This window comes from Battus philenor, unplaced genomic scaffold (assembly GCF_028537555.1).
Source record: "Battus philenor isolate CCGP_79_NKW_IND1 unplaced genomic scaffold, ilBatPhil1.0.hap1 SCAF_30, whole genome shotgun sequence".
In the NCBI taxonomy this organism is placed as follows: domain Eukaryota; kingdom Metazoa; phylum Arthropoda; class Insecta; order Lepidoptera; family Papilionidae; genus Battus; species Battus philenor.
In genome coordinates, this window is record NW_027181694.1 from 1,913,566 (window position 1) to 1,927,475 (window position 13,910).

Consider the following 13,910-nt stretch of genomic DNA (forward strand, 5'->3'; position numbering starts at 1 on the left):
TGAAGACGAAGGTGGTACACGCCCATCCAAAAGAAACCTGTTCACTCTACTCTTAAAGGCTCCAGAGTTCAACTCATCAGGAAAAATAGACCCAGGCAGGTCGTTCCAAATCTTGGCGACTGTTACCAAAAATGAGCTGTCAAATCGTTTAGTTTGACTTTTGGGTATGTCAACAACGTATGGATGAAACTTTTGCCTGCGCCTAGTAGTCCGATAAAGGAATGGAGATGTCTCAATCAGTTCGAAAAGAGCTTTCGGGCAGTTTCTTTTTAAAATTAAAAAGAGCTTTAATGTATTGAAGAGTTATGAAAAGAAATATTTTATTAAATTCATATATTTAACGGCTATTAACTTTTTTGACCAATCTTGACTTAGCTTCTAATTATATATATATATACATATATATAATGATGTATGTAAAACAGCTTCAGGGATTTTATTAAATATGCTTAAATCTTGTTCGAATAAGGATGAATCAATGTAATGTAAACTAAAACATATTTGCAAGAAGTTTATTTTTAATTCCTGTATTAAAACATTGGTTGCGGTTTAAGATTTACAATTTTTATGAATTTAATTTTAAGCTATTGCGAGTGTCGTGTGGTTCTCTTTACAAGGCCAACGTTGGTTCGACGTCGCTACCCCCGCCACCGCCGCCGCCTCCACCGCCACCTCCGCCGCCATTACTTCCAAGTCCGCCTCCTCCCCCGCCTCCGCCTCCTCCTCCTCCCAAGTTTCCTAAACCTCCCCCTCCGCCTCCACCTCCTCCTCCTCCCAAGTTTCCTAAACCTCCCCCTCCGCCTCCTCCACCGCCACCTCCTCCCAAGTTTCCTAATCCTCCTCCTCCTCCTCCGCCACCGCCACCACCGTTTCCTCCTTCAATGCCTCCAATACCACCATCTCCATTGCTAATGATGTCCTCAAAGCCTCCAGCTTCGTTGGTAACTAAAAAGAAAAATATTATATATCATAACTATATTTAAAAGAAACAAGTTCTAGAATTCTGCTGGTAGTACCTTCTTCTTTATCTTCTAACAGGCCGGATATATGAGAACACACAGACCCATGAATGATTTGTTAATTTAAAAACAATATTAACACGTACGGTACTGTAAAAATAAGTAAATAAAATATTCGGGAACCAAACATATGAACGTTTGAAAATATTTATGAATATAAATTGTTAATATTTTAATAAAGAAAAACATTACTCGGATCCGAGTGGTCGGCATACAGCTCGCCTGGATGTCAAAATTTCGAATCTTAGCGCTATAGATGGTAATGGTTCATTCACTAATATCGTAGATATTTATTCCGTTAGTTTTTGAACTTAAAACTAACTAACTACTTCAAATTCTAGCATACCGCTAGCTTCGATGTTGAGGAACCAATATCAAACCTGGTGACATTGGAGTTTGAACTGGTGCATTATGTGTACATGGTATTTTAATTCCCCTAGTGTCATCACTAAACGTAGGTTTCAAGAGTCTTGTTGAATGTAAGGTTTACCGTTTCACGTCGCTTGCTGATAACTTTAACACGTTCACTGCGGGCCCAATTTTGAAGAACTTTCAGCTGGTGCGGCTGAGGTCGAATCAGCCTCAAGCTGAACTTCCTAGTAGTGCGGTTGAGGCCTTTTCTGCCTCATGTTTCAATCATTTTTTTTACAATATTGAGTCAATGCTTCGCAGAAATAAAGAAAGCTATATTTGTCTTTGTCATACCTCATACGGTTGAGTGTAAACAGCCGCCGCACTAGAGAGAAAACACGAGTTTTACGCGCCGCACCAGTGCAAAGTCCACCATGAGGCTGAATCGACCTCAAGCCGCAGTGAACGTGTTAAAGGTTGTTACAAATCTCTACATTGCAAGAATGAAACCAGTACTAGTTTTCGTAAGGTGATGATGTTATTCACTCGCCAAAAACGCCGGTGCTTTTTTTACGACCACAAAATGAAGGCAACGTACGACTCGGATCCGAGTGGTAGGCATTGCTATTATAAACCCGCTTCACTCTGATCCGAGTAAAGGAAACTTTATGTTCGTAACATATTAACACACATGCTCTACCAAAATGCATATTTCTTTTGGAGAGAATTTTGAGTAAGAATAAAAATATCAAACTCGCCTGAATTTGTTGTCGGTTATTCTCAATAGATGGCGCTTTACGAACTAACGTACATTTAATTTAAAACTGACAAAGCAAATTTGGATTTTTACTTTGACGATAAAATTTAGGTGTTACGAATTGTAAAACTACTTAACACGTTCACTGCGGCTTGAGGCCGATTCAGGCTCATGGTAGACTTTGCACTGGTGCGGCGCGTAAAACTCGTGTTTTCTCTCTAGTGCGGCGGCTGTTTACACTCAACCGTATGAGATATGACAAAAACAAATATAGCTTTCTTTATGTCTGCGAAGCATTGACTCAATATTGTAAAAAAAATTATTGAAACATGAGGCAGAAAAGGCCTCAACCGCACTAGTAGGAAGTTCAGCTTGAGGCTGATTCGACCTCAGCCGCACCAGCTGAAAGTTCTTCAAAATTGGGCCCGCAGTGAACGTGTTAATCGTAAAAACAAAACACAGTAATGTGACAATATACCTGGCAGAGCACCATCGGTGTTAGGTAGAGATGTGTCAGGCCCTGGCGCTGGGTATGAAGGTTCAGGTTTGCAATCTGAAACATCACCTGGATTAATTACTTCACTTCCTAATGAGGAAAATATTAAAAATCAATTAATTTCTACACTTCATAGGAGTTGAGTCGATGCTCCGAGTTGAAAAGGGAAGACGTCCATTTGGTGGACACTGGGTAAAGTCCTGGATGGATACACTTCGGATTTAAGCTACTTCTCGGGCACATATTCCTCTATTTGTACTCCAATACTCAAGAATTATTTCAGATAAAATTGTTTCGTCGTATTTGCAAATAATACGGAACGTAAACGTTACTATATCTTTTTGTAAATATTACGAGAAGGCGTTTGTCCAGCTGTGGATATCCTATACCTGATGAAAGAAATATAAAAACCTGTGGGACTACATTACATTATCGTCAGCGCCGCATTGTTCATGAGATTCCCACGCCAGAGCGTTCTATATTCACTTTGTGCGAAAGAGAGCGCTATAAAATAATTCTCGCGCTGTGATTGGTTAAAAATTGTTTTCATAGTTTAAAATCGGTATAAATATGGGATATGTTTGATCAATATACTCACGGACCCTTCCGTTCCGTGAACTCATATCGATGAAGCTGTAAAAGCCGCAAGGTTAACAGCAAACACTTCAACAGAAACAGTACATCAATATACACACTATCGCTTTGGACTTCGTATTGTCATTACCTAAGAGAACTACAGAATGCCGCAATGGTTTAAAAGATCCTAGGTTAATAGTAATACGAATGAATCTATACGTATGTATACATCCTCTGGTAGGAAAGCAACAATCACTGTAGGGAATGATCTATCGTTACAAGGCTTCGTAAAGACGATGGTCAGAACGGGCAGTCGTAGAGCACTGGTAAAACTTTCTGCGCAAAAGTGATATCACAGAAGGAGCCTGTGGAGACAGAGACAGAGAGAGAGAGAAAGAACATCTAAACTCTTCATCCGCAGTCGGAGACTTGGACGTCGAAGAGTGTTATGCCGCGCCTTTCTTCAACCCCCTAAGCATGACCTTGGCGACGGATTCGGGGTGATCCGCTGCAAGTAAGGAGTCGACGCACTAGGCCACCGCCGTTGAAACTGCGGCTGTGTGCGAAAGCATTCCAGTAGTTCCAACAAAAGGCATTCAAGAAGACCATGGGGTTTTAGATGGTAGGAGTCCGGCATAACCCTTTAATTGCCCCTGCAGCGAAGGGTTAACCCAAGCAGGATTTCCTCACGAGTAAAAAAAAGGGAAGCTTAAGAAATCTAAGTACATATCTTCAATTAATACATAACAACGAAATTACCTGGCAGCGGATCAACGCTAGAAGGTAGATCTCCAGCTGGCAATGAACCATCTTCAGTTCCAGGCGGAACAACACCATCACCATTCAAAATTCCCCCTGTGTTAGGTAGCCCTTCAGGAGCTCCCTCCAGTCCGGCCGGTGCAGCGCTGATCTCCTTCTCTATTCCAACTCCCAAACCAGCACCGACTCCTAGTCCGGCACCGAGGCCTTCACTGCCATATCCGGAACCAAGAGTCTTGGTGAGACCAACACCAGCTCCAACACCTGCTCCAAGACCGGCACCGATACCTGCACCACTTCCTAATGCATCACCTAAAGAAGACAATTATTTATTAAAAACGACAAGATATTGAATAAGTGTAAGAGGTTCCTAGTGTCAATTAAAACTGATCGACATCTTTCCCAGCTGCTATAGTCTGTAGAAACCACCTTAATAATTATCTGCATCCGTAACAGATTCTTATTTTTAATTGTGTATTTTTAAGCAAAGAAGTTTCGATCTGATTTTACTTTTTTTGAATTGGGTTCATCTGACATCTTACGACGTACACAAGAGGAGTAAATGAAATAAATACATTGATGTTGTTTTTCATACGCAAAAAAATGTATGAAGTAATAAAATAAATATTATATACTCACCCAAACCTAATGTAGGCAGGGCTACGGTCGAACCAACCTGAAACGAATAGATTTAATTTGAATTTAACATTCTAGAACATTCGGCGGCGGAGCGTCATGTCTATGGTAGCGGGGCGGCCATCTTGGATCGAGACGGCTTTTGAACGAAGGGCCCTTGGCACCGCGTGTAAGATGAATCGTCCAACATCGTATCAATCATTCTGATTTTCTTCTTTATTATTATCTGATTGTGTAAAGAAAGTGATTATAAACAAAATACAGCAATTATTTTTAATCATACGCAATATTAATTTTATTTAATTTAAAATTAAATTTTAAGTCCCTCCTGTGCTTCTATATATAATACTCAAGTTATTTAGTTAACTCGATACATAAATATCTTGACTGGTTTGGACCATGAGCTGGTAAACGCGGCGTGGGTAAGCCTGCCACTACGTGAACTGGTGGCAAAGTTAAGATCGCGTGATAAATAATCAATCACTTATAGTAAACCCATCTCAAAGAATTGATTGTCTAAAGAGGCAGTGGTCTTTGTAAATCGCTTGTGCAACTGACAGCTGTTTAGGCTGTAAGGTTCTCGAGTGGTTACCCTGGTATACACTGCGTGGGTAGACCAAGTGGACTGAAATAATGAAGAGAGTTTGTGTTTGACCCTAATCGGTGTAACATAACTCCTGAAGATGCCCCGTGGAGGGGTGAAACACGTTTTGAGTGATTTGACGGTGGTAATTGTGTAATTCGCATTGTTTGCCGCATGCTCATTTATCAGCAGGCTGGCGGGCGGTGCTCTTTGTTGACACGAAAGACATATCTATATGTCCGTATTAGTAATTACATTTTATATATAATCTAATATATAAAATTTCCATGTCACAATGTTAGTTACCGTACTCCTCTGAAACGACTTGATCGATTTTTACCAAATTTTATATGCGTATTCAGTAGGTCTGAGAATCGGCTACTATCTATTTTCCATACCCCTAAGTGATAAGGGTGCTCCACCCCTAAATTTTTTATTTTATTTTTTATACAAAATTTTTTGTTTTTATTTTTTATGACACAGCATACAAAAATACACACAACCCTAAATTTTCACCCCTCTACGATCAACCCTTATTTTTTATTTGTTAAAAACTTTATTTTTTTTTGCAAACCAACGTTTGCAGGATTAGCTAGTATATCATATATATTTATAAAGAATATATTTTAAATAACGAAATATATTTTCTATGACGTTTACACAACTGTTTTTTTTTAATAGAATCTGTATTCCACAGACATTAGCATCCGTGCCTTTGTTTTTAAAATTATTTTTAATTTTCGTTTTTTTTTCGGTAACGTTTTTGCATATTACTCTGTTTACAATATCTCTTAAACTATTTATTAATCTAAACAATTAACTATTTAAAAATAAATTAAAATTAACACTTTTTTAAAATCATTTGGAGTCTTGTTGATTTTTAAAGACGCAATAACAACGTTCAGTTTTTAAAATTACAGTTCGTACGACCAATTTGGTGTGACCGGCGAAGAACACTAGATTACACGTGTAAAATTAATAAATAAATGGATTAATTATTTTAATGTACTCACCAGAATGGATAGCAATGCAATCCTGAGCCCCATCTTGAAGATCAGCTCCTGATTGTGGAGACATATCACACATCGGCCTTTATATGGTGAGAGGAAGTAAGAGAATGCCATTGTATTATTGTGTCAATATTTGTACTAATTTACGTAATACACGCATGTCACTTTATGGATATATATATAAAAATATTAATAATTGTCTGTATTTATACCTATTATTAACAATCAATATGAGGGAGGGCATAAATATGTATTATGTATACATATATATATATATATATATATATATGTGTGTGTGTATAATGGAAAGTGAAGCTGGGCAGGTCACGTGGCGAGGTTCGCTGATAACAGGTGGACACAAAGGGTTATAAAACGGACGGGACCACGAGGTAGCAGACCTAATACCAGATGGGCTGAAGAGATCGTGACTACGGCTGATCACGGATGGCTCCAAGTTGCCAAGGATAGAGAAAAATGGAAAGCTTTGAAGGGGGCTTTTACCGTCAGAGGGTCCATGCAAATTAAATACAAAATCATCGAACTATTATTTAAAATTACTAATTTTTAAGTCATTTGTATGGAATTAAATAAAGCTTTATTAATATTATTATTATATACAAAATGATTGATTGATTTAGATGAAACTGTACAAGCTCTGAATAGGCTAGCAGCTTAAATAAATAATAAGTCATCACCGTGATCAGCATTTCTGACATATGCCTCTTCATAAGTTTCCACTACCACTGGAAGCTTTATTATTTAAGAAGTAGACTTTCTTACAAGTACGAAGAAGTTCTCTATCAAGTAAGAAGTAAGCCGAAAGGCATTTGTTCAAGTTTCATGGCTCCATCGCTTCAGCCAATAGACGCTCACTGCAAGGCCTATAAAGATATCTATGGAAGGATTTACAAATCGCCAAGTTTAGCAGGCGAGTTGGCGATCGCAGTGTGATATTATAGCACGCAGAAAACGCTGTTACCTATCCTCTGGAAGCTTGTTAGTGAACAGTAGAAATGATATATAATTAATGCAACAATTTTGAATTATACAACATTGTATGCCGACGTATGATCACAAGAGTGAGTCCTGAACAACTGGGCTGCCACTGCGAATGTATGTTAACATATAACTGCGTCATTAAAATTATTGAAAATTCCCACAGTTGATTATAATATGATTTTGTTAAACCTGTGGCGTGCATATCGCGCGCCACTCAAACACCAACCTCTTACCCACGTGACCGTCAATCGCATGGCGGCGGCGGCAGTGAAACAGATGCATGACAGATGGCGCCACAGTAGACGCAACGAAAATCTGCATCGCGCTGTTGAGAGTCTCCGCGCTCATTATAAGGGCTAGCGGAGGTGCGGTCAACGCAGGAAGAAGCAACTGAAGATCAAGAAGCAACCGACGAACAAGAAGCAATCGACGAACAAGAAGCAATCGACGAACAAGAAGCAATCGACGAACAAGAAGCAATCGACGAACAAGATACAACCGACGAACTACCGAAGCACAAGAACCTACCGAAGAACTAGAAGCTACCGTACCACGACTACTCCTACAAACCTAATCCGTTGCTCTAGGTCCATGTTAATGAAACGTTTATGTTAACATCGGTCGGAACTGGCACCTTAACAAGCGGTGGATAAAATATGAAGGTTCAAGTGGCAGTGGACTGTAAATTCTGTCAATACAAGCATTAATGTATTAGTGTTTCATTTGTATCAGTCATGCGATATAAAACAGTAATCAATTTCTTTTTCATAAACGACCTATATCTACTACTACGTTGTGCTGCTAAAGTCTTCTGGAATATTCTCTTCTGTTTTGTTGCAATGAGTTATTTAAGTAAAATAGATTACATTGATGCGTAAGAAAATCAAAGCGAGCCGTGTGTCTTCGAGTAGCGCGCGGGAAAAAGCGACATCTGTAATTCCAGAAACGTCGCGTTCAGTTTTGCATTTGGGAACGTTCAATATTAAATGTACGATAAATCACCGCAGACTAAAAAAATAAAGTAAATCCAGAGTTTAAAACTATATTTAATTCTGATTCACTCTGTGGACACAGCTGTCAAATTTTCGGCTGTTATTTCGTTATTACTATACACTAACACATACTACATATGTAAACACATTTCTAACCTTGAAACTTTAAATATGTTTTAGAAAAGGTGTGTCAAACTCGCGGCCCGCATTATATATGGCGTTTAAAGATTAAAAGAAGACCGGAATACGAGGAGTACCCCATTTCTATCGTTAAGCTACAGCTAAGACTGGAAACGCTTGGCGAATGGAAAAGGAGTTATGTGGAAGGAGAGACGGCTTCGACAACGAGGAAGTTTTTCTAGGATGCCGTTCCAGCCTACCGTGTACTGCGCATAGTGGAGCTGAATACGTGTCTGGCTCAAATGTTGCCGGGGGCACGGGGGATTCTCAGAGTACCTGTACAGATTTAATCTCAAAGCGAGTTCCTCGTGCATCTGTGACCCAGCGGTGGACCAGGCTGTGGTGCACGCAATTACTTGCTATCCCGTATATGGAGTGTTTAGAGTGGCTTGAGAAGTGGAAATGAGTAGGAGCATTGATTGCAACATGGCTTCCCTTTTGTCAGAGAAGAGCCGCCACACTCTCTTGCGGTTTTGTTGCAGGGTGATGGGTGACGTAAAGTAAAACAAAACCGTGTAACAGAAAGTATGGCAAGAATAGATGTTTAATGATAGAAAATATGAACGACGAAAGAGGGAATAAAGAGAGAAATTGTTAAGTATGAGAGAGGGAAGGTGAAAGTAGGAGTGTTTATATCCCTGTCCCGAAAATAACACGGGTGAAAGAGTATTTAAAAAAAATTATATGGCATAAAGTAAAAATAAAAAAGAAATATGAATTAGAAACTAAATCATCGTAAAAAAACATGAGCCATGTTAGGCCTGCGGGAGAGGACAGAGGCTAGCGATCTTAGGTAGCGGGTTCTCCAGGGATACATCCTTACAATTCACACTTTGCGCATTAATACCATGAGATTGTCGCTCCAAAAAGATAGAGGAAAGGAATATCTCGGCCATCGTTCAAGAAGAAGGGGAGAGAGAATGCTTCCTCAGCTACTGCAGGAACGTGGTGATAAATGCCATAGGTAAAAATAAAACATTGTGTTTCAACAGATTCAAATAGACTTGAATATGAATAAAAAAGTAAAGCAAACACAGAAAATAAATAAAATGCAATAAACAGTATAATATAATATGATAATTATAAAGAAAATATGTTTATGAACAATAAATGTAATATTTAAAAAAAATGTAAAATTTGATATAAATAAAATTGTAAGGAAACCTTTGTTTTCAACCTTTCAACCTTTGTTTAATGTAGTGCTTGGGGATGGATGTATGGCTAATGGAATGAAAGAGAAAGACTGAGAAAATTGTAGAACGAAATAAACAGTACCACAGATAATATGATACATGAAAGAGAAGAATGATAATAATAAGAGGTCCCCAATAGCGGGGAGTATTAAAAAAAAAACTTCTTTGTCAAAAACTTAAGTCATGTTGTTCCACAACCACCGTATTTCCCTGATTTGGCTCCGTGCGACTTCTAGCTATTCAGCAAACTCAAAAATCCAAAGTAGGAACGTCATTTTGACATGATTGATAAAAACCAAATTAAAGAAGGTTTTAAAGGTAATACCGGAAATAGAATACTTCGAATGTTTCGAGGACAGGAAAAAGCGTTGGTTTTGCCAAGTGCTTTTTATCGAACGAGGATTATTTTAAAGGGGATGAAATAGATTTTGAATAATAAATAAAGAATTTAGATTTTGTAAACAAATTCATCATGCTTTTTGATCACAGTATTATATCTATTTCAAGGTCTTAGTCAAAAATAAAAATATTTGTTTTTATGAACGTTTACTTTATGCAGCCCAAGTTATCTTTTGAGTTTGACACCCCTTGTTTAGAAGATATGTCGATACATACATCGACGTATGTGATGTTTTTGTATAATCTTTCTTTTATATTTAATGAAAATATCGAAATACAACTGTTCGATTTATTAACAAATATAATAGAAACTATATTTCTAATCCTTATTTCAATTTCACTTTATATTATAAAACAATGACATTTATGAACCCACTTATTATTATTATTTTATTAGAGATAGACAGTAACAAAAGGCAGTAAAAAAGTACAAACTTAGAAGCTTAGAAATATAAAATTAGTTACAGTTGTTACTTTATAACTATCTCACTGAGAACATATAATGATTTATAGTCAAACAATGAAAAAACAAATAAGAATAAAAACATTACTAAACAGGCAAAGACTATGGTTTATATATTTATATTATGGTTTAAATTGCATTGTATGTACTCAACAATTTCGAACGAAATTATTTTTTAAAAGATACGAGAGAACACGAGAATATATCAATATCACTAACATATGAATTGTGGAGGTCACACATTCTGTATAAGGGTGCACGTTTACCGATATTTGTACTAGCCGTTGATAAAAAAAAACTTCTTATACATAATGATTAAGTATATATGTAAAAGCTTCAGAGGGGTGAGAGTATGGCTAATTTGTCAACAAAAACTTGTTTAAACCTATTTCAAATCACTCTGTATAAATCTATCACAAAAATATTTTTTTTTTTGTATTGAAATGCGACAAGTTTAATACAATATCTGGCGATACAAAGTCTTTAAGGACAGATTCTCTTTCTCTCTTTTCGGCTGATAAATAACTACTGCAAGACATACACCACCAAGACATATACCATAATCGCCAATCTTGGTAGGGAGATTAGCGATCACAGTGTGGTGTTGTAGTATACAGAGGATGCCGTCCTCATCCTCTGGAAACTTGTGAACAGTAACAATTCTATATAATTAATGCACAAAGCCTGAATTATATGAAATGGTATCCTTAGAATTACAAGTCTCAGTTCTCCACCGCTGGACCACTATTACTCAATTCTAATAACGTTTTCTAATCTAATAAAAAAAATTTGAGATAAAGGGAGAATCCGAACTCAGAAAAAGCTTTTTCTTGCGTTATTTATTATTTCTGAAAATAGTTTTTAATTTGGGTGTGCCATACATCAATTGAGCATTACTATAATTAAAACTTTTACATATGTAAATAATCTCGATAGAAACCATGTCATATAGCGTTCATTTAAGAACGCATCGTATTTTTAAAAATAATTCTGGCACGTTCGAAATTCAAACGTTGATTTGAATTCGAACGCCGCCTGATATGCTACTGTCGTATTTCCATTAATACTTTAACCTCTCTAAAACATTTTAATTGCAACTGTCAACCGTTAATCAAATGTCAAAAATAACAGATATAATGGCGGTAAAAATATGTTTATCTCGAGAAGATTCATTAATATTATGGGATATCGTATCTTCTGCTTTGATGCAATTAAACTAAGAAAGTAAATGTTGACTTGAATAATGTCACATTAATCGATATTAAAATCAATAAAAAATAATGTCGGTTTCGCGTTTGGGAACGTTGAATGGTAAGTGGACGAGAGAGTATATATAATGTATATATAATGTATATACAATATCAATAAAAACGAATCTAAAAATGTTACTAGACGCAAAACTATAAAACGGCACGCTTTATTTTCGTTTACCCACGAGAAAGGTTATTTAAATCGTCACCCCCACCTTATAAACCCTTATTATGCTATTTCATGCCTGGTCCTTTTCTGTAAATTTCGACATCTACGGTTAGTATTACACCTTGTAATTTTTTTTTAATTTTTTCGAATGTAAAGTTATAAGAGATTTTTATACTAGTTTATTCCACCATTAATATTTACCACGACAAAACAGTAATAGTCTTTTACGAAAAGAGTTTAATGAAGCTCAAACGGTAAACCACTATTACGATATAATTCTGGAGCAAATTTTCGTAAATAGGATGCTAAGAGCGAATAAGATATTATTCAAGGGAATTTTTTTCATAAATTTCCAGTAATGCGTACCACTGGCTACTTTTGAAATTTTTATGAATATATTTATGACAACATCTTATTACCATAATCTATTTTAAAGAATTGATCACAATCTAAGCCAATATGAGTCGAAAAACTGTAAAAAAAAAAAAATATTTCGGTGAAAGAGTTGGCAGAAATGTATATGTGAATGATATCGTATTGCAGCCTTACTAGTGTCGGTCAATATCAAATTTCGCACGGATAACATGGTTAGGGGCATTACTCTCAAAAACGCATACATTTATTTCCAGTAAAATCTATTTTCTGTAATATCTCAGATAATTTGCAGAATATATAAACAGAAATTGAAAACATGGCCGCAGAAAGAAAAGCTTCGATTTATTTTAAAGAAATCCGGTTTTTTGTTTCTCCTGCAAAAATTGACATTTTTGCGATTACGTTTTCTTTTCTGTGGGGGCTACGAGATCTACTTAGCCTTTCCATAAATATTTTTACAACGAAAAATAACGTTTTTTTATTGTAGCTAACATCACTGTTACATTATGTTAGTTTAATGCATTAATATAAAACCATAAAAATATGTAAAGCTTATTCCAACTACTACGACTTTTAATGTACATAATAGTAAAAATGGGAACTTACATTTTTTTTAAATGAAAGTCCAAAATCTTAGAAAAAGCGCGAAAAGAAAAAATATATGTCAAACGTTGTCATAATAAAACGTTTCATTATACGATACTATGACAAACCGTGTACTTAAAAATACATTTAAAAGTATATATATTAGTAAATGAAAATACAATAATTAAAATTATTTTTTAATTAAAATCAACTATCATATTTTATAGTTTACCTGATTATAAAGCCGTTAAAATTAAAATTATTTAGTTATAATTTCATATTATTATATTAAAATGATGTGGTTTTTACTATATATTAAAGTTTTAAAAATTCTTTAAAATAATTGTAAATAAAAAATAAAGAATGTTATCAAGAAAATTGGAAGACAATTGTATGGGAAAAGGTTTACTTTCTATCAGGATCAGGTGCTTATAATGTCATTACTTTAATTTTGCTGCTATTTTATTTGAAATAATTAATGAGCCCGTATGTACTTTTCTCTATAACGACTAATTTACTATCCAAATATTGACCGTCATCCTTGAGTCACTTTTGCGCATTATTTCCAGGATTTTTGACCTAAGCGAACTTTGACTACCGTGGCTTCCCAATCTGGTGATTTATTTGTGTAACAGCCAGAATTGAGGCTTCCGAAGTAACCATAAAGCTCAACTCAACCACTTTCTCATCATAATAGGTTTAAGCAAGAATGCTTGATCCTGCCTTTAGCTAGCTTGAAAGATTACCCTGGACGGTAAGAACTTTTCTGGTATATGGTAAGTCTGTATATGCCATTAAGACAAAGAGTCAACTTTAGCCAAGATATAAAAATTATAATAATAGTTTCTCTTCACTATACATTATAATTTAAATAAATATTACGGAAAATATTTTTATTCCTTATGTCAAAGTTATACTTTTTTCACAGTCGACATTAGTTTGACAATTCAATGCAGCTCATGTTTAAATGTCAAATCCCGTATATGTCAACGCGGTTCATTTAATTTTAAATATTATTTTTCGAGGATTACGTATGTTATATCGTGTTAAACTGCATTTCATATACATTTAAAGTGTAATAATTATTTTTTCATATAAAATTACATTATAGATTAGTG

General features: G+C 35.8%; 1 protein-coding gene across 1 annotated transcript; it reads right to left on the bottom strand.

Annotated features, from left to right (window-relative positions):
• Nucleotides 1–610: 610 nt before the first annotated feature.
• LOC137927244 (uncharacterized) lies at nt 611–6,301 on the bottom strand. Its single transcript, XM_068771023.1, has 5 exons — nt 6,191–6,301; nt 4,598–4,634; nt 3,959–4,270; nt 2,606–2,680; nt 611–945 (listed from the first exon to the last, which is right to left on the bottom strand). Exons 1-5 carry the CDS (start codon nt 6,299–6,301, stop codon nt 611–613), a joined length of 870 nt encoding a protein of 289 aa, XP_068627124.1.
• Nucleotides 6,302–13,910: the final 7,609 nt, after the last annotated feature.